The 21,498-nt window shown below is 51.5% G+C and overlaps 1 protein-coding gene across 1 annotated transcript; it reads right to left on the reverse strand.

Annotated features, from left to right (window-relative positions):
• Window positions 1–8,405: 8,405 nt before the first annotated feature.
• Window positions 8,406–19,186, reverse strand: LOC106731621 (IgGFc-binding protein-like). The gene is made up of 5 exons (XM_075908270.1): window positions 18,857–19,186; window positions 17,967–18,525; window positions 16,704–17,302; window positions 9,052–9,616; window positions 8,406–8,440 (listed from the first exon to the last, which is right to left on the reverse strand). The coding sequence occupies exons 1-5, from the start codon at window positions 19,184–19,186 to the stop codon at window positions 8,406–8,408; spliced, it is 2,088 nt and encodes a 695-aa protein (XP_075764385.1).
• Window positions 19,187–21,498: the final 2,312 nt, after the last annotated feature.

The raw sequence follows: 21,498 nt of genomic DNA on the forward strand, positions 1-21,498 counted from the left end.
TCCCGTTCTGGGGCAGCCCCCCACTACTGCCCCTACTACTCAGAGCTGGACCAGATCCTGGGTGGCAGTGCAGAAGCACGCACACCACGGAGGTTCGTGCAGTCCGGACTGGCAGACCCGGTGGTGGACGCTCCAGAGCGGGAGCTACAGCAGTCTGGAGACGGGGACATGGGCCCAGAGGAGGAGGACACCGAGGAGACGGCGACCCTCACTCTGGAGCCAGTCACCCAGACCTCTGAGGCCTCCCAGGCGTCATCTGGCGTGGGAGAGGAAGCAGCAGGTGAGTACAGTGAGTTTGTGTCACACCCGGGGGGGGGGGGAGGTAGGTGGGTGGGTGCACAGTGGGTGATGCACAAGGGAAACCTGTCATGCTCAGGCTGATGCCCAGGTCTCTCTCTCACACACACACACACACACACACACACACACACACACACACACACACACACACACACACACACACAGTGTGACCTTCAGAATGTCTGCTTCCCCTGTCTCAAGGGAGAGGGCATGCCCTTTTGGACAGCTGTTGCACACATGACTGATTGTGATAGAAATGTAGCGGTGTTACTCTGATCTGAGGAAGTGGGTCTGGCCCTGGAAAGCTCATCCCCTAATAAATCATCCTGTTAGTATTGTAAGTGCTACAGAGTCCAGTTTATAGGACTGATTGTGTCTTCTTCTTTTCCTCCACAGCCGGACCAGCCGTGGAAGAGGGCCGCAGCACCCCAGCCCCACCTCCATCTCCATCTCCACCTTGGAGACATGGGAGCCGCAGACACAGGCGTGTCTACGCCGACATCCTCCGGCAGCACGTCGAGGCTGTGCAGGAGCAGAACGCCATCCTGCTACAGAGGGCGGAGGCAGAGGAGCGGTGGCGTGATCGGCTCATGAATGAGCTGGTCCTGCAGCGCACGGTGCTGTACGCCACCCTGAGGGAGGTCAGCGGCTTGCCTGCTGCTGTGCCTGGTCCTGCTCCTCCAGCACCCCATGACCCCACCCCACCAAACCCCCCTTCCACAACAGCAGCCCTTTCCCCCCTTGGACCTCCCTCTCCCCCAGCCCCCCCAGCTCCCAAGCCCCTCTCTCCCCCTGGCCCTCCTCTCCCCCAGGCTTCCACGTCCCAAGAGCCCCCCAGCAGCCAGCCAACCGACAGGTGCATCACCCGATCCCGTAGCCGGGGAGCACCCCAAACACGAGGCCCAGCCAGGAAAGGGAAATCTGCCAAGCCCCGTTCAACCTGATCCCCTTCCCCCCTCCAGGTTTCCAGTCCCCTTCCCCCCTCCAGGTTTCAATCACCCCCATCACCCCACTTATTAAGCACAAACAAAGGGTTAAAGGAACTGTTTGTTTATTGTATATAGTTTGGCAACAACAAAAATGAAAATTTTTTTTGTTATTTTGCCACATTGTTTGATAATATGTACAAAATTATAAATAAGTAAAGAGAACATTTTATTTTGAAACACACCCTGGTGTAAGTGATGTGTCCAAACTGGGTCAGGAGATGGGTTGTGGAGGGAAGCTTCTATTGGGGGCCAGGGCCCAGTCCCCAGGCAGAAGCCCCTCAGTGCACTCAGTGGCCTCCACTGGAGAATTGCTCCCGGAGGGCCTCCTGGATGCCAACTGCAGACCGGTGAGCCTGGTGGATGGCAGCTGTCCGGGGCTGGGCAAAGAGCCTCTCCTGGGCATCAGCAGCTCTCCCCCACCCTGGTAGGAAGGCCTCCCCTTTCCTCTCCACGAGGTTATGGAGGACGCAACACGCGGCCACCACCTCGGGGATGTTGGTCTCCCCCATGTCGAGGCGTGTGAGCAAGCACCGGAATCTGCCCTTTAAACGGCCAAACGCACATTCAACCTGGTTGCGAGCCCGGTTAAGGCGAGCATTAAACTGCTCCTTGCTCGCATCCAGCTGGCCGGTGTAGGGCTTCATCAGCCACGGCATCAGGGGATAGGCGGCATCAGCCACTATGCACACCGGCATGTGCACATCCCCAACCGCAAACTGGCGATGGGGGAAAAATGTTCCTGCCTGAAGCCTCCAGTACAGGTACGAGTTCCTGAAGATGCGGGCATCGTGTGCCCGCCCTGACCACCCAACACAAATGTCCGAAAACTGGCCACGATGGTCGACCAGGGCCTGGAGGACCATAGAAAAGTAGCCCTTTCGATTGATGAATTGGGCTGCTCGATGGGGCGGTGCACGGATGGCAATGTGTGTCCCATCGAGCGCTCCTCCGCAATTGGGGAAGCCGAGGGCAGCAAAGCCGGCCATGACGCTGTCCAGATCCGGTAGACAGATGAGCCTGTTGAGCAGCTCCGAATTGATGGCCCTCACCACCTGCAGAACGAGACAGACAACAAAGTGTTAGAAGGGGTGCCTTATGTCTTAGGAGGAGAACCCACCGCCCACCTTCCCTCTCAAACAAACAGCCCGGGAATCCCCTCCTCAGAACCCCCCCCCCCCAATTCAGGGTGACTGGAGGAGCTCCCTCCCACTCTCACTCCCACTCCACTTGGCCCTTCCTGACAGTCTCCCTTCCCCCCACCCCAAACTGTGACTGTCCCCAGACAATGACTTACCTCCATCAAGACGGCCCCGACAGTAGATCTCCCCACTCCAAATTGGTGTCCCACGGAGCGGTAGCTGTCGGGGGTTGCCAGCTTCCAGAGGGCAATGGCGACCCTCTTTTCCAGGGGGATGGCGGGCCGCAGGTGGGTGTCTTGCCGTTGCAGAGCAGGGGCGAGCCAGGTACACAGCTCCTGGAAAGTGGTCTTTCTCATGCGGAAGTTCCGTAGCCAGTCTTGGTCATCCCAGATCTCCATCACAAGCCGGTCCCACCAGTCAGAGCTGGTGTCAAACCTCCAAACACGCCTGTCCACGAAAAAGTTCGGAGGCAAGGGCAGTGTGGCTGCCGGACGGGGGAACCCCTCGTCCCTCTGGTCTGGGTCCAGCTCGGGAAGGAGCCTCATGATTGTCTCACGAAGATGCAGCAACAGCTGCAGTATGGTGGTGTGGGGCCCTCGCCTGCCCAGGGGCAGCTCTGGCTCCATGCTACAAATAAGGGTCTGCAAGCAGAAAAACCTCAAAAGAAAAAAGCTGCTGGGGTGTCCCAGGAAGCTGAGCACTCCAAAGCAGCACTGCAATGCCTTGCAAAATTCCTCAAGGGACAGCAAAGGCAGCTGCAGGAGCAGAGCCACGGGTGTTCAGGAGTGTCCCTCTCACCACGCGTCTCTGCAAAGGGCAGGCAGGCAGCACCCGGAAGGAAATGCTGCCCCCATGCCCTGGCAGAAGCAGTTCCGGGTGGCTTTCAATTTCGAAAGAGCGTCCGGCAGTCTGGACGCTCTTTTTCGAAATAGCGGATCGATCTTTCGATCCGCGCATTGTAGTCTAGACGCGCTCTTTCGAAAGAAGCCTGCAGTCTAGACACAGCCTAAGAGAGTGGTGAAGTACTGGAATGGGTTACCTAGGGAAGTAGTGGAGTCTCCATCCCTAGTGTTGTTTAAGTCTCGGCTTGACAAAGCCCTGGCTGGGTTGATTTAGTTGGGATTGGTCCTGCCTTGGGCGGAGTGCTGGACTTGATGACCTTCTGAGGTCTTTTCCAGCTCTGTTTCTATGATTCTGTGATCATGGCTGGTGGCCTACAGAAAGGTCTGCACTGGTTTGAGAACCACTGTTCTAGGGAAAGGAAGGTGAGCGGAGCAGAATAAGGAGAATGATCTTTAAAAAGCTCAGCAAACTGGTAGGTCAGGTCCCATAGGAAGAAAATCAAAGGAAAAATGTTGTTCAGTTCAGCTGGCAGTTTGTCAAGGGAACAATAATAAAGACATAATTTCAAATTATCCTGATTCGAGAGACAGCTAGGAAGAACAGTAACAGGCCAATACTGCTTCACTAGAAGATTTACCCAGTTCAATTTGGGTCCTTACTTCAAATATGTTTTGTTTTTCTTCGTTTAAATCATTACTCTGGGGTGGGGTTGGGGATGAGAGGTTCAGTGTGCAGGCTGCCCTGGGGAGAGAGGACAAAGCTTCTGTCACCACAGCAGCTGGAGGCCAGGTGAGAAGCATCTCTCTATAGCCACTGCAGCACAGCTGAGGGACAGACAGACACACAAGCAGACACATTCTCTGTAATATATAGTAGGCAGCTAGCTGTTCCTTTCTGCACTCCAGCCCCCTGCTGGCCTAATGGGGTTATAGCTGTCCCAGTCCCCATCTCTGGCCCCTTATTGCTTCCCTCAGGTCATTCTGCAGTAAAATTGTCCCTCCTACCAGACCCCTCTCTTTCCTTTTTATGAAAAACAATTGAATTCCAGGCACATCCCATTGTCCTGGCTCAACCAAACCCTGACTTTGCTTTAAGTTATGATAAGAGGAAGCTGCATACCAAATTAGTATCAGAGGGGTAGCCATGTTAGTCTGAATCTGCAAAAGCGGCGAGGAGTCCTGTGGCACCTTATAGACTAACAGAAGTGTTGGAGCATAAGCTTTTGTGGGCAAAGACCCACTTCATCAGATGACTGATGAAGTGGGTCTTTGCCCACAAAAGCTTATGCTCCAACACTTCTGTTAGTCTATAAGGTGCCACAGGACTCCTCACCACTTATACCAAATTAGGTTATCCTAGCTCTTACTGTTTAAGAGGAATTCTTGAACTCACAGATGGACAGACAGACACACATTTCTAAAATAAATGATAAGATTAGGAGCTTTTTTAGTTATTTGACAATCAGAAAGGAATCTTGTAAAAAGTGGAAACATGGACTGATTGCTAAGGAGCAGCACAAATGAATAGTATAAGCATTCAGGGACAAAATCAGAAAGGCCAAGCCCTGCCCTACACTACATAATTCTGTTGATGCAAGGCATCTTACATCAATGTAACTCTACTTGTTTACTCCAAAATTTCATTCACACCCACGTAACTCTCCTGCCCCTCCGTCTTAATACCTCCACTTCCATGCGAGGCATAGAATCAATGCTGATGTATTTGAGTTGACGCAGTGTCTGTATGGACATGGCATTGCTTACATTGACTGCTGCTGCTGGCTTTGAGAAGCCATTCCACAGTTCCCTGTGCTAACAGTTCTATCGGTGCAAGTGCTCCTGGTGAGGATATGCACCACAGATGGAAAAAGTAAAGCATAGACATGCACAAGTGATGCAGTTACTGCAGCGATTGTATGCCCTGATCTAACTCCCTCGGCAGTGCCCAGACTGACCTGTTATACTACAAGTACCTAGAGGATGATAGTATATAAGGATAGCCAGCATGGATTTGTGAAGAATACATCATGCCAAACTAACCTAATGTCCTTCTTTGACAGGGTTACTGGCTTAGTAACCCTGGATGAGTGGGGAGAAGCAGTAGATGTGATTTATCTTGATTTTAGTCAGGTTTTTAACACAGTCCCACATGACATTCTCATATACAAACTGCAGTAATTGAAAATACTATTAGGTGGGAGCACAACTCGATAATACACCATACTCAAAGAGCTGTTTCAGTGATTCACTGTCAGACTGGGGGGCATACCCAGTAGTGTCCTTCCACAGAAGCAGAGAGTATGCTTATAAAATGTGCACGATATCAAGCTGGGAGCAGCTGCAAGCACTTTAATTAACAGGATTAGAAGTCAAAATGACCGTGACAAATTGGAGAAATAGTCTGAATTCAACAGGGCAAAATACTATAAAGACAAAATGCAAAGTACTTTGATTAGAAATCATAACTACAAAATTGGAAATAACTGGCTAGGTGGTAGTACCACTGAAAAGGATACTAGGGTTATTGTGGTTCACAAATTGCAGGAGTCAACAATGTGAGGCAATTACAAAAAAAGCTAATAACATTGTGAGGTTTATTAATAGGAGGGTTGTATGTTAGACATGGGAGATAACTGTCCCCCTATACTCAGCACCAGAGAGACCCCAGCTAGTGTACTGTCTGCAGTCCTGGGCAGCACACTTTAGAAAAAATGGGAACAAACTAGAGAGAGCTGAAAGGAAAGCAACAAAATTTGCAATAGGTTTAGAAAACCTAACCTGTGAGGAAAGATTTAAAAAAAAAAAAAAGAGCTCTGATTAGTCTTGAGAAATCTGAGCAGGAACCTGAGAAGTCTTCAAATATGTTAAAGGCTGCTAGAAAGAGGACACTTCGGCTATGTCTACACTTGCGGCTTCTTGCACAAGTATGGCCATTCTCGCGCAAGAATCTGCAGAGCGTCTACACTGCCCACCCGCTCTTGCGCAAGGAAATTTACAGTACGGTGTGGTAAGAAAGAGCTTCTTGTGCAAGAGCTATGCTCTTTTTTAATAGGTGTAAGCCCTCTTGTGCAGGAGCTCTTGTGCAAGAGGGCAGTGTGGACGCTAGGCGGGGATTTCTTGCGCAAGAAAGCCTTATGGCTAAAATGGCCGTCAGAGCTTTCTTGCACGAGAAAGTGTCCACACTGCTCTTGCACAAAAGCACAGCACACACTTGGCAGCGTGGATGTTTTCTTACGCAAGACTTCTTGCACAAGAACCCTTGTGCAAGATGTTCTTGTGCAAGAAGCTGCGAGTGTAGACATAGCCTTAGGGTATGTCTAGACTACATCCCTCTGTCTACAGAGGGATGTAAATTTGACATACCAAAATTGCTAATGAAGCGGGGATTTAAATATCCCGCGCTTCATTGGAATAAAAATGGCCACCACTTTTTGCCGCCACGGCACTTTGCCGGCAAAAAGTGGCAGTCTAGATGGGGATCGGTCAACAAGGAAAGCCTTTTCCGACCGATCCTGTAAACCTCGTTGCGTATTTAAATCCCCACTTCATTAGCAATTTCGGTATGTCTAATCTAAATCCCTCTGGCGACAGATGGATGTAGTCTCGACATAACCCTTATAATTGTTCTCCATGTTCACTGAAGACTGGACAAGAAGCCCAGGCTTAATCTGCAGCAAGGGACATTAGGAAGAACATTTTATCTACCAGGGTGGTTAAGCACAGAAATAAGCTTCCAAGGGAGGTTGTGGAATCTCCCTCATTGGAGGTTTTTAAAAACAAGTTGGACAAATACCTGCCAGAGCTGGTCTAGGTTTACTTGGCCTGGCCTCAGCCCCGGGGCTGGATTTGATGATGTCTCGAGGTCCCATGCTGCTCTCTGTTTCTATGATTTGTCATAACCTATAGCAAGTGCCAGCTCCAATCTGGTCCCCTCCATGCTCACAGCTCCTTCATTCATATCTGAATACAGCAGCCATGTTAACTTATTCCGCAGCTATTAAACTCCTCTGTCCCCATCTTCCCTCAGCCCTGCCTCTTCCCTGTGCATACTCCTTGACCTACAACACATCTGGGATTGCTTTTAAGTATGGGAAGGCTGCCCCATGGTACCTGGCTCTTAGGTCCCTAGCTGCAACAAATGGTACCGTTCATGCTTCTGAGAAAGACAGTTTTGGGGCTTCCCAGTGTACAAGTAGGTGTTTAATGTGGGGAAAACAATCGATCATCAGCATGGTTTTATTGTGGGGATTTATCATGTGGCAGGATTCCTCCTGCATGTAAGCACATCTGACCATAAAAACCACCACAAAGCCTCAGACCACTGGTCTCCCTAGCTCACTACCCTGTTGCTGATAGTGACCAATACCACGATTTAGGGAGAGAGTAGAGAACACAGTAGTTGAGTTCTGGAACAGGCTTCCAATGGAGGCTTTGGATAGAGATGTAAGCAACTAGTTGACCAGTGACTAGTGACTAGTTGACTAGTGACTCGACTAGTCGCTTCTCTGTCAGAAAGAGGCAGCAAGATGGGGGGTGGAGAGTGGGAGCCAGTGCTTGGGGGAGCTCGCTTAAAAGCCGGCTCCCCCCCAGCACCATCTCTGTGGGGGAAGGGGACACAGGCAGAGACGTAGCAGGGGACTGGGTGCAAGCAATCTGATTCCCAGCTCACACCTGATCCCCCTGCCGCACTTGTGTTTTTTAAAAGTATTAAGAGCCACCAGACTCTTAATACATTGAAAAGGCTGTAATGCAGTGGGGTTAAAATTGACTAATCAATTAGCTGATTACATTTAACATCCCTTGTTCTGGAATCCCAATCACTGGAGATTTTTAAGAAGAGATTGGAAAACACGTCTCAGGGATTGTCTAAGGTCTGCTTGGTTCTGCTTCAGTGCAAGTGTCTGGGTTTGCTGATGTGTAATGGACTTTTCCAGCACTACCCATCTGTGATTAATATTCTGATCTCCCAGAAAGGAAGAGAAAACAAAACTAGATATAGACAAGTAAGTAAGATAGACAGATAAGATATATAGAGAAAAATTTTCATGGACAGATGATTCCAGTACTTTTCCATGGAACATACACCAGGGAAAAAGCAGATTCTTTAGTCCTTGATTAAAGTAAATCAGGCTCCCTTATATTGTCTTCTCACTGTCCTGAGTTGCCAGATCTGCAAGAGAAGTGGAAACTCACCCCATAGTAGATTCCCTCATGCTCACAGCCACACTGCTCTGGCGGGACACACTGCTCCCGGCTTTGCAGGTACCCGTCATTGCAGAAACACCCTTCAGAGCACAGGGAGCTGCAGTGATGTTCAAGAAAGAAGCCTGCACACAGGTCCTGACAGGGACGCCCACAAAGCTTGTAGTGACTGTTTGCTGGACAGCGAGGATCTGTGAAAAGAATTGGGAGTGGAAAATGGGTATGAATCTTTGGCATGACTATATCTTACACTCCCACGGTTACTAGTAAGAACGTTAGCTTTGAGAAGTCTCACATGCCTCTGCAAAATACTAATGATGAACAGGAATGCCTAAGGTAGAAGGTTACATCGGTAGGTCAAATTCACCCTGGAATGAGAGGGACAACCTGGGACTGGTTGATCTTCTCCTTCTCTAGAAGACAATTCAGACCTTGTCTTTAATATGTCTACAAGCCTTTGTAGTTGGGGACTGGATTACAACAGAATTTGGGTTCCTGCTACAAATATTTATAGAATCTGATCACATAAGATCTATGTGCCCACCAGCAGCACACAGTCCAATAGCAGAGCAGCCTTACCACAAAAAGCCTCGCTCCTCCAAGGGGAGATGGTGATGTTGGCTCTCTGGCAGGCGGCTGCGTATGTCTGAATGGACTCGCATAGGGCATTGCCAGCCCCTCCTGACACACACAGGTCAAAGATGCAATCAGACAGATAGGGGCCTGGCTCAACCTGGGAGTGGCAGGAGGAGAACGGCCCGTCAGGATCCTGGATCACCCAGCACTGGGACTTTGACTGCACCAGACTCTCCTCATCGTCACACACAGGGCAGGAATCGCGGCAGCCATCGTCACAGCCAGGGACAGCCTCCGACTTCCAGTCCGCAGCAAAGTGGAAGGCGTCCTTCCCTAGGGAGCCGTTATGTGTCACAAAGTCGTCCTGAGCGGCCCCATTGAAGTTCCCACACAGGCCGCAGGTCTGGCCTCGGTACTCTGGGGGCAGGCTGACAAAGAGGCTGTGGGCCAGATCGTAGCTCACGTTCAGCCCAGAGTCGGCTTGCACAACCGTATGAAACCCAGCCTGATAAACGAGGATTCCGCTTCTCTGGAGATGCACTGGGAGACTCAGAGTCACCCCGTTAACCTGAGTGAGGGAAAACAGCACCAAAGAGATCAACATAGGAAATGTCCTATTCATAGACAGGGACATTTTGAACATCTAGTCTGATCTCCAACAGGATCCAGGCCAGACAGCTTCCCTCAGCGGAGGGAATTATTCTTCTCTACCACATAAATGACACCAGCAAGCCCTATATCTTCTGGCTGAACTCCTGCATGTACTTTAGGAAGATATGAATCTTCTACCCAGCTGGGCCCACCACACCATGCCATGCCGTGCGCGGAGGGTACTCCAGCTCAACCGTGCTGTGGCATGCTGTACCACAGGTGAGGGGCTCAAGCACACCCCACTGCAGTGCAGCACGATGGGCTCTGCCCAGCCTACCAGACCAGCCCTCGCCCGTGGGACAGTGGGTCTCAGCCCAGCCTGGCCAGACCCATGGCACTGCGCCATGCTCCGCACACAGCATGATTTGGTGGGCTCAGCCAGGCTTGGCTGGAGCAGCCTATGGCACAACAGGACACATCACGGCCCAGCCATGCTGTGGGCAAGGGGCCACTCCAGCTTGACTGGACTGAAGCAGGCCTCTGCTCACAGCTCAGTGCAGTGAATCAATTAATCAGTTAAACACAGAGGCTGCGTCTAGACTCGCATGATTTTGCGCAAATACTTTTAATGGAAAAGTTTTTCCATTAAAAGTATTTGTGCAAGACAGCATCTATACTGGCATGTGCCTTTGCACAAGAAAGCTCCGATGGCCATTTTAGCCCAAGAAATTAACATTGCTGTCTACACTGGCCCTCCTGTGCAAGAATACTTGTGCAAGAGGGCTTATCCCTGAGTGGGAGCGTCAGAGTATTTGCGCAAGAACCACTGATTTTGTACATTACAAAGTCAGTGTTCTTGCGCAAATACTCGCAGCCAGTGTAGACAGATGGCAAGATTTTGCACAAAAGTGGCCGCTTTTGCGCAAATCATGCCAGTCTAGACACAGCCAGAGTTTAACAGATTAATATTTTAAACAGGATTTTATATCCCTAGTTATAAAAAGAACAGCAATCAATTGTTCTTCATGTCCTCTAATTTGGGTAAGACAATTCCCAATTTGCTTAATTTGCAGCAAGGAAAACTCCAAATTAAACATTAGGGATAAAATCTAATTCTAAGAATATTTAAGCCCTGGAACAGGTCACCTAGGGAGGTTGTGGAATCCCCGTCATTGTATGTTATTAACCAAATTAGAGAAACACCTGTCAGTGATGATCTAGGTATACATAGTCCTTCCTCAATGTGGGGGGGATGGACTAGATGACTTTTTCAGTTCCCATTCAGCTCCAGGTTTCTGTGAAACAGATTGAGCTTACTCCATCTCCTCCATGACAATACTAGACCATTAGGGATTGTATGTCTGGGGACTGTTTGAGGCTGTTCAAAGATGATCTAGGGAACAAAAGGCTCAGTCCTCCTTGTGATCACTGTCCTCCTATGGGAGTAGCACTGATCTGGGAGAGAAAGCTTTAAAAGCCAAATGCTAAGTGACCAGGGGGAGCTGGTCAACAGATTGTAATATAATCACAGTGGTTAGGAAAGGTTGCATTGCCTGTGCCAACATTGCTCGCTCCTTCACCTACGGTACACTAAGACAAAGACTCTGATAAAAAATACCTCTATCCAGGTCCTGGGGTGGATTTGATAACTCACACTCCTGGGTGAAGTGTTCCATCCCATGTAGTGGAACTAAGACCACTTAGAGAAAAATGAGTCTGCTCTATAGCCTTAGCTAATGGCTATGTGGCTATTAGCTCAGGCAGTAGTTCTTGCATTTAGTTCCACAGGTCCCAGACTCAGTCCTGCCTGCTAATGACCAGGAGCTGTTGGTGTTTTAATTGCAGAGACTATGGCCTGCATTTTCCATTCTCAGAGAGCCAGGCAGGAGGGACCAGCCAGTGTGACAGGTGTCTGCTGGTGGAATCTCTCTGGAAGCAGGTGGGAGAGCTGCTAGGAGGAGATGGCTAGGCTGAGGAGCATCCATGCTCCTGAGGAATTACTTGAGAGCATTCATAGTGAGACATCCAAGGCTGAGGAAGCTATCCAGCTAAAGAGACCTGCTATCATGCCACCAAGATATGACTCAGTCAGAGGGAGGACACTGAATGCTGGTTACTCCTGGCAGCAGTCATACTCCACCCCTACTTCCAATCCAGCCACCATAGTGATGAAGAACCATTATGCTACCTTGACAGTGAGCTATGAGGAATCATCCCCAAAAGGTGGAGGAGGAGAAGCCAAGTAGCCTCAAGGCCAGGCGGATCACAGACACTACACCCAGAAGGAAATGTAGGAAAGTGGTGGCTGGTGACTCTCTTCTGAGGGGGACAGAGGCACCTATCATCACTCTGACCTGGCATCCCAGGAGCTATGCTGCCTGCCAGAGTCCTGAATCCAAGAAATTACAGAGGGATTGTTAAGGATCGTCCAGAGCCTCTGACTACTACCTCATGCCACTCATCCATGTGGACACTGAAGATACTGTGAGGTATGGCCAGGAGCAAATCAGATGTGACTGCAAGGCTCGAGTGCTACGTCTATTCTGCCAGTTTTTGTGGCAGAAAATATGCTAATGAGGGGCTCATTTGCATGAGTCACGATCTCATGTGCATATTTTCTGCCAATCCGTTTTTGCTATATAGATTTTTGCGCAAAACCAAGCAGCATGGACATTTCCTTTTTGCGCAAGAGCCTTATGCCTCAAAAAAAAAAAAAAAGCGGTGGCCGCCATTATGCAAATGAAACATGGGAAATTCAAATCCCAGCTTCATTTGCAATATCGACGTGCCTAATTTACATCCATTTATTGAAAAAGGAATGAAGTCTAGACACAGCCTGAACTAGATAACCTCTCAAGATCTCTCCCAGTCCTATGATTTTACAAGTAGTGTACCCATTTTACAAGTATAGTAGCCCAGTGCCTGTGACTCTGTAATGCTGAAATGCTGGCTGTTCCCTCTGTTGCCTCCCGCCATGGCACTCGGCTGACTTCTGCGCGGGGGAGCAAGCGGTGCAAAGGGCCGTTTGGGCGCTGCGGTTCCCATGCAGCACCCCCATGCAGGACGCTTGTGCTGCTTGCTCTCCCACGGCGGCTAGGCTGAGCGGCACAGAAGTCAGCCGAGCGCCACGGCGGAAGGGGAAGTGGGGAGGGGCAGTGACGTACATGGCCAGGGGGCGGGGCCTGGCCGTGTAAGTCACTGTCCCACCCCTCTTCGCCTCTCACCATGGCGCTCAGCTGACTTCTGCGCCACTCAGCTGGGCCGCCGCAGGGGAGCCCAAACGGCTGCTTCCACCACTTGCTCCCCAGCGGCGGCCTGGCTGAGCTATGCAGAAGTCAGCTGAGTGCCACGGCGGGAGGCGAAGGAGGGTGGGGTGGTGACGTGTGGTTTGACAGTGGCTCCAGGCCCCACCCCCTGGCCATGAATGTCACTGCCTCGCCCTCCTTCATCTCCCGCCGTGGTGCTCGGCTGACTTCTGTGCCACTCAACTGGGCCGCCGCGCAGGAGCAAGAGGCGCAAGCAGCTGTTTGGGCTCCATACTCCCCATGCAGCATGGGGTGCACAGAGCCCAAATGGCCACTTTCGCTGCTTGCTCCTGCAGGGGGAGCATGGAGCCTAAACGGCCATTTGGGCTCTGTGGTCCCCTGAATGAGAGGCAGGAGGGGGAGGAGAAGAGAAAGAGAGACAGAGAGAGAGGCAGGAGGTGGAGGAGAGCTGAGAGAGAGAGGGGGAGGCAGTCGGAGGAGGAGAGAGAGAGAGAGAGTCAGACGTGGAGAGAGATCCAAAAATCCTGTCTTATGATGGGCTATTGGTTAGTCATATATATAGTAGCCCAATGTCTGTGACTCTGTAATGCTGTAGCGTTACGAGTTGCCTCTGGGGGATGCTGTTGCTTCCCGCCATGGTGCTCGGCTGACTTCTGCGCCACTCAGCCAGGCCGCCGCGGGGGAGCAAGCGGCACAAGTGGCAATTTGGGCCCCGTGGTCCCCATGCAGATGCTGCATGGGGAACGCAGCGCCCAGCTGTGTATGTCACCGCCCTGCCCCCCTTCACCTCCCACCATAGCGCTCCGCTGCATTCTGCACCACTCAGCCGGGCTGCTGCGGGGGGGGGGGGGCGGCTGGCAGGAAGCAAATCCAGTTGGGGGTGGGGGTCGGAGGCTGCGGGGCTGGCTGGCGGGTAGCAAAGCTGGTCGGGGGTGGGAGTCGGGGGCAGTGAGGCTGGCCGTGGGAGATCGGGAGGAGGAACTGGCTGGCAGGGGGCGGGGAGAGGGAATCGACCAGCGGGGAGCCAGACTCACCCGGGCACATGCAGATCCCAGGGTACTGCCCGCCCCGCTCATGGTCCCAGTGAGCAAGTCCAGTTGCGGCTCCAGCACGCACCGGAACAGCCCTCAGGAGCAGGGACAGAGCTTCCCCTGCTTCCCAGAGGCAGCTAGAGGCTCCCAGTGCCTATCGCACCCCCCCTCCCAGCCACTCCCCCGCCCCCGCCAGGCTTCCATCTGGCACCCAGCCAGAGAACCAGGAAACACCTGACATTGTACATGTCCAGTATTTTCTGATTTTTTTTCCTGGACAGAGGGCCCGAAAACTGGACTGTCCGGTAGAAAACCGGACACCTGGCAACCATATACGTCACCTCCCTGCCCCATCTCGCCTCCCACCGTGGTGCTCGGCTAAGTTCTGTGCCACTAAGCCAGGCAGCTGGAGGGGAGCCCAAACAGCCGCTTGCTCCGCTTGCTCCCCCACTGCGACCCGGCTGAGCGGTGCAGAACTCAGCCGAGCGCCACAGCAGGAGGCAAAGGGGGGGGCAGAGTGATGATACGCGGCGTGACAGCGGCTCCAGGCCCAACCCCTGCACGTGAACTTCACCACCCCGACCTCCTTTCCGAGCAACACGGCGGGAGGAGAAGGGGGCGGGGACATACATGCCCAGGGGGCAGGGCCTGGACGAGTGTGCATCCCCGACAGAGACAGAGGAGAGCTGAGTTAGAGGCAGGAGGGGAGAAGAGAAAGAGAGAGACGGAGTGGGGCGAGAGTGAGAGGCAGGAGGAAGAAGAGAAGAGAAAGGGAGGGTATGTCTACACTACAGCACTATTTTGAATTAACTTATTTTGAATAAGCTAATTCAAAATAATGCATCTAGACACAAAAACTAATTCAAAATAGCGTTTTTCTAATTCAAAATAGCGCGTCCACATTGAGTGGACCCTGAATTGAAGGTAAAGCTGGCCGGAACCAGTGCCGGCAGGGCATCAGGGTCAGACTTAGTGTGGGGGGCTGCTGCCTCAGGCTAGCCGAGGTCTGTGCTTTAAGGGATCCTACCCTGCCCCCCAATACCAGACAGACAGTTCTCAGGGTTCCCTGCTTGTTTGTCTACCTCGCTGAGGGACCGCAAAGCATTTGTTTCTCAGAGTGAACTTCTTGCCCTCACTCAGGACAACATGGCACTCTGCAACATGGAACCAGACCCACCCCTGGGCATGCTGGTGCATCTTGTGGGGTCATTGCCATCAGCCTGGCTGCACTTGCTGCAGGCTGCCATCCGGGAGGTCCATCAGGGGGTTGTCAGGATCCAGGAGGCCCTGCGGGAGAGCGTCCACCCCGAGGAGACCTCAGCGCCACCCTGGTCTTCTCCACTGGGGGCTCGTGCTCCATTCCTCCCCCACGTCCTTCCACTTACCTGTCCCTAGCCCCTCTTCCTGATGTCAAACAAAAGACATATGTTCAAAAAAAGAAACTGGGTTTATTGAACAAAACTGGGGGGGGGGGATGAACCTCTAGGGAGACTGGGAAAAGGAGGTGGGAGAGGGGAAGAGAAAAGGTGGGAGCGGAGAAGGAGAAACCTGGGCGGAGGGAGCTGGAAGGGGGAAGCAAGAGGAAGAAGGGGGAGGGGAAGCTCAGGGCTCAAGGTTGGGGGTCTCACCGGACCAACTTGACTTTCATGCTAACCTGCTCCTGGGTTCACATGTGGCCTTTGGTGGCCAGGCTGGCAGCTATCCTGCCATACATGGCCAGGTTCCTCTGTCTAGTGCGGAGATCATGAATGTTGGGGGCATCCCCCCCCAAACCTGAATAAGGTCCATGATCTCCATCCTGGACCAGGAAGGCGCCCGCCTTTTCCAGCCCCTGTCAGGCTCCTGGGAGCTGGCAGACTGCTCCTGGGGAGCGGTGGAGGGCTGGCTGCCAGTGGCTTACTGGCTCATGTTTTGGGGCCTCTGGGTCAGGGGCCCCAGTGGCCACTGCTGGCTCTGAGCTGGCAGGCTTGGAGCTGGCACAGGCACTGTGGCCAGGGTCTACCCCTTTAATGGCTCTAGGGCTGGGGAGAGGAGAGTAAGTTTTCCTGGTTGTGCCCAGAGTGGCCACCAGGGCTCCCTGGGAAGGGCTGGAGGGCCCCTATTTCGAATTAAGTTTCTACATAGCACTTAGCTGTGTAGCTATTTCTAATTTGGCATTACTCCTCATAGAATGAAATTTACCAAATTCGAATTAAGAGCTCCGCATGAATAGACGCTATTCAACTTTGCAGTGTAGACATACCCAGAGAGTGAGAGGCAGGTGGGGAAGAAGAGAAAGAGAGAGACAGAGAGAGAGGCAGGAGGCAGAGGGAGAGAGGGGTTAGGCAGAAGGAGGAGGAGAGAGAGAGAGACAGACATAGAGGAGAGACCCATAAATCCCATTTTATGACGGGCTATTAGCTAGTCATATATGTAGTAGCCCAATGTCTGTGACTCTGTAACACTGAAATGCTGGCTGTTCCCTCTGGGTGGCACTGTTGCCTCCCATCATGGCACTCGGCTGACTTCTGCGCCGCTCAGCTGGGCCGCTGCATGGGAGCAAGCGACACATGGGGTCCACGCTCTCCATGCAGCATTTCATTTGCACAGTCATTGCCGGCAAAGCTGGCAGTGTAGACTGTCCACCTAATCGAGGATTTTAGTTGTAGCCACCTTTAAAGTGGACTAGTAGAGAACAAGGATTGGTTTATTGGGGAAGGTAGAAAATAATCTGGGAAATATTTTTCCGGTGTAAGATCTTTGAGTCAATACTTTCCCAGGGAATTACCTGGACTGTCCCATGCTGACCCCTCTGCAGGTGGATCTCAACTCCGCTCACAAGGACAAACACCTCCGACGTCACAGCCACAGGGACATGGGGCAGGTTTTCATTCTTCACTTCCACTCTGAAGAAGGGCAAGGACTTTGATGCCGCACACAGTTCAGCAAAGACATATCTGCAGGTGCCCTGGAAGTCGTAGCGCTTGCCGTCAAACGTAGTGTAGTGGGGCAGCCCAGACGCCCAGCAGATGCCGTTGGTTCTCTCGTGGCAGCCATAAACCCCCCGGCGAGTGCCACAGGATTCCCCGGGAGCACAGGCAGCGCTGGAGCACTGGACAGCGTGGGAGGAGCCATTGCACCTGCACAATCTCTGGCAATTTTCTCCTTCCCAGAAGCTTTCCCCCGCCAGGTGATATCTGCCATTGTGGGTGCAGCCGCACTGCTCCCGAGGCACGCAGTCAGTGCCACTCAGCACAAAGCCAGGGTCACACTGGCACCCTTCTTGGCATGCAGTCCGGCAGCGGGAGGGCACAGCTGGGTGGGCACAAGAGGCCGGGCAGGAAGGTCCACAGAGCTCATAGTGGCTGTTGGGGGGGCAGATTAACTCTGAAAGGGACATAAAAAGGATTGTTAAATCCCAAAGGAGTGTTCCAGGGAGTCCCTACCAGGCAGTAAACCCCAGAGAGGGAATGAAAATAGGGATAATATGATAGAACATGAAAAGGGATGGTTGTGTGAAAAAATATTTTCATGTTGGTTGGCATTTTGAGAGGTACCTGAGCAACTTATAGTATGAATCCCAGTGGGATTTGTGCTCCTAAATCCCAAGAGCACTTGTCAAAATTCTACCCATTAGAACTGGCAGTTTTGCATCTAAGATGAACATTTCTCGCACTCATTTTCATTTTATTAATTTCAAACTAGATCTGATATTGGAGCTCTATTGAGAAACTAATGACTCCTGTGTTTTACCAGCTTTGTAGTGCTGGCTCATAGCTTGGTAGGACATTTTGAGAGACTGACATTTGAAAGCAGGAAGAATAAAAGTCGACACTGTATCAGAAAAGCTAATTTGTTCTGAAGAACGAAAACTGGGAACAAAGAAATAAATGATCTGTCCTCATCATCTAAAGATTTTTATACTGATCTTTGAAAGGAAAGCATCAGAATGTAGGAACAGGAAAAGCCGGCCCTGACCAATGTGACTCAGGCTAATGTCTGAGCTGTTCAATAAGAGAGGAAGAGCATGTGTCTGGAACCATCTGCTTACCACACGCAGCCTGCTGTCTCCATGGCTTAATGGCAATGCTCCGACTTTGACACTGCTGAGCATAACTGCGAAGCACTTGACACAGAGTCTCGTGGATTCCCTGAGTTGCACACATATCCTGCATGCAGTTCTTCATGTGAACATGAGCATCAGCTGGTTTGTTACACACTTTAAAAGGCCCAGCAGAGTCTGCGATGATCCTGCAATAGGTCTGGGATCTGTACTGGGCTCGTTCATTACAATGGGCGGGGAGCCCAACGGCTGTGCAGTGAAAATGGGAATTGGCAACCCTCCAGCTGTTGCCAAAGGTGACAGGGTCATGGACCACAGAACCATTCGGAGTTCGAAAATCATCACTCCAGTTCCCATTGAAGTCTCCACCAAGTCCACAGAGGAACCCAGAATAGGCCTCAGAAACAGAAACCGACACAGAGTCGAACCAGTCATAGGATACAGAGAGGCCAAAATCTGTCTGAACCACAGAGGACGAGCCACTGAAATAAGCATACACTTTACCTGAAGCAAGCACCAAGGGAAGATTGACCAGGGATCCATTCACCTATGGGGAAAACGAGACAAGAAGAAATCTTTAAGAACAGGATGTGTGTCTGGCCTGGGAAAACTGGCATTCCCCATGTTATGAGGAGACTATAGCATGAATGTACAAGTTTTACACTATCGTCCCCCTCCTCAAGGGCAGGAAGGGTCATGCCTATACTTGGAGAAGGGGGAGAAGTCAGAGAATACAGCACTCCAGCTTGTACTTGACTTTGTAGCATCCCTTCAGGATAGCTGCATCCACTCTGATTTAGAGTGCCCTTGTGGCTCTTCCCAAGTTACTTGCTGGGGAAAAAAGCAAAATGTAAGAGAAGCCATGGAAATGCTCTCACCTGCACCTGGCCGTACTGTCCCGTGGCCATAGCAATACGCTCCCCGTAGACATCCAGCTCCACCAGGCGTGTCCAGGACACCGCGATGGAGCCCCTGTGCTCATTCTCTACTCTGACGGCAAAGTCCGGGAGGCTCCCGGGGGGCCCACAGAACTTGCTCAGGGTGTATTTGCAAACTCCTTGGTAATCAAACATGACTCCGTCGAACGTGGTGTAGTGGATGTGGCCAAACACCCTGCAGGTGCCAAACGTCACAGGGTAGCAGCCTCGGACGCCATCCACAACTCTGCACGTCTCCAGAGCCCCGCAGGCATGATCCTGGCACTGCATGGGCTGGGCTGGCTGGTGGCAGCTGCATTTCCTGCTGCAGGTGTCTGTCAAGATCACCTCCTCTCCCAGCTGGTGATACCGACCCTCCAGCGTGCAGCCGCACTGACTCAGGGACACACATGTGGCTGCACTGAGAATGTAGCCTTTGTCACAAACACAGCCCGCTCTGCACGGCTGGGGGCAGTAAAGGGGGGCCGTGGAATCCATGCAGCTGGCAGGACAGGCACTGGTACAGGGTTCATAATGGCTGTTCTCTGCACAAGTGACCCCTAGACTCAAAGGAAGGAAAAGGAGAACATTGTTAGCACCCTGAACCACAGAAATGAACCAGTGTTTGAGAACCTGCAACTCCCAGGGAAGTCATCTGAAGGGTTGGGCCTATTAGCTGTGACAGACAGCAGTGTAGTCTGTAGCTCTTATGGCTTAGGATGAGTTCTTGAACAATCAAACAGAAGATAGATAGATAGATAGATAGATAGATAGATAGATAGATAGATAGATATTCTTTGTATTAAAGAAGCATCTAGACGCCTGAATGGAAATGAGGCCCTTGTTGTGCTAGGCACTCTGCAGACACTAATAATAGTAAGAAACAGTCCCTGTCTCAGAGCTGATAATCTATGCAGACATCAGACGGGAAAAGGCTTACCACCATTTTGCAGATGGGAGCAGAGGCACACACATGCCCTAGGTCACACAGGAAGTCTGTGGCAAAGCAGGAATTGAGGCTAAACCCCAGTTCAGTACATTGCCCAAAGGGCTAGTCCACCCTTCCTTGCCAATATTTGTGAAATTGTTGGCAGCAATGACACCAGCAATTTTATTTCTTACCTGCCACCCTCAAATATGCAGAATCTGAGAAGTAAACAAAGGGCCTCAGTCCAATCTCATAACTGCATATATCAGATGTTACATGATGGGAGCCAGTGTGGAAATGAGATCAGTATTAGGCTCAAAATGTACTTCTTGGGATATCTTGTGCAGACTTTGGACTAGCACAGTGGTTCTAAACTTTTTGGCCCATCTGGCTCAATGCAAACCTTTCCACGGACCAGCTGTTGCTAATGGAAACTCACTGTTAATTACACCTAAGCCATTTTGCTAATGGTGCAGCTAGGGAGAATGGTTAAATTATTAAACAGATTAAGCCTTTTAACTTTCTTGTATTAGTTTATCAAACTTAATTTTAAATAAAGTAAAATAATAATTTATGTTCAACACAAAAAGTTTTATTTATGGCAGGGATGAGGAACCTTTTTTGGGTCAGGAGCCACTGACCCCACAGAAAAATCAGTTGGGGACCACACAAGTGAAAAGCAAAAAACCAAAACCAAAACAAAAAAAACCTCACCCAACTCCTCCAAGAACCGCCAACCCTCACTGATGTGGCCCCCAAATGAGACACCTCACTCCTCTGACACTTCAGCCCCCATGTGGTGAGGGGAAGAGATAGGGAGGGCTGAGGTTCAGGGCTTCCCATAGGCCAGATTTACTTTTCTAGGGTTCTGAAATTAGTGGATTTTGTGGACCCCTTTGGGGCTCTGGGATGGGGACAAAAATGAGGGGTTCAGTGTGGGGTTCCAAGGGCTGCCAGTGAGTAGGATAGGGATGGGTGCAGGATCTGGGAGGGAGGTGAGGTGCAAAAGGGGGAGAGGTTGTGAGGTCTGGGTGGGAAGTAGGGTGCAAAAGCAGGCTGGGAGTAGGATGTCTGGCCAAGGGAGGGAGCAGGAACAAGGGAAGATGCAGGATGTGGCCAGGAGGGAGAGTGCAGGAGTAAAAGTGAGTGCAGGAGGGGTCCTGGGTAGGGTATCTCTCCAGAGGGGATGTTGCAGGAGCAAGGGAGGGTGCAGGAGCAGGCTGGGAGTAGGATGTCTGTCCGGGGGAAGGGGCAGGAGCAAGGGAAATGCAGAAGCAGTCTGGGATTAGGGTGTCTGGGAAGGTGTAGAGTCTGGCCAGGAGGGAGGATGCAGGAGCAGATTGGGGGTAGGGTGTCTGGCCAGGAGGGAGGGTGTGAGAGCAAGGGAGTGTGTAGGAGCAAGCTGGGGTGAGGGGTCTTGGAGGCAGGGTGAGTGAGGGGGCATTGGGGTGTGGAATGTGGGCATTAGGGGGTGCTTCCCCCTCATTGGCAGTCAATGGGAGCAGTGGAGAAAGTGTCCAGACAGCACATCCCTGTGCTGACACTCTCCCAGCATGGTAAGGAGGGGGCGGAGCGGCAGTGAATGGAGACCCTTGCTCCACTTGCTCTGTCTTTCTCTGTGAGCCAGGTCTGGTGGGGAAGGTCAGGACTTTCTTCACACACTTCGCCCCCTCCC

Source organism: Pelodiscus sinensis, chromosome 24 (assembly GCF_049634645.1).
Source record: "Pelodiscus sinensis isolate JC-2024 chromosome 24, ASM4963464v1, whole genome shotgun sequence".
Classification (NCBI taxonomy): domain Eukaryota; kingdom Metazoa; phylum Chordata; order Testudines; family Trionychidae; genus Pelodiscus; species Pelodiscus sinensis.

Bases quoted from the DNA above. Each gene is read 5' to 3' on its own strand.
- LOC106731621 (XM_075908270.1), bottom strand. From the start codon at position 19,186: ATGCAGTGCCAGGATCATGCCTGCGGGGCTCTGGAGACGTGCAGAGTT. The intron at 17,303-17,966 runs GTAAGCAGATGG...TGTCCCTTTCAG, and splicing joins GAGACAGCAGGCTGCGTGTG to AGTTAATCTGCCCCCCCAAC. The intron at 9,617-16,703 runs GTAATTCCCTGG...TCCCTCACTCAG, and splicing joins GTCAGCATGGGACAGTCCAG to GTTAACGGGGTGACTCTGAG.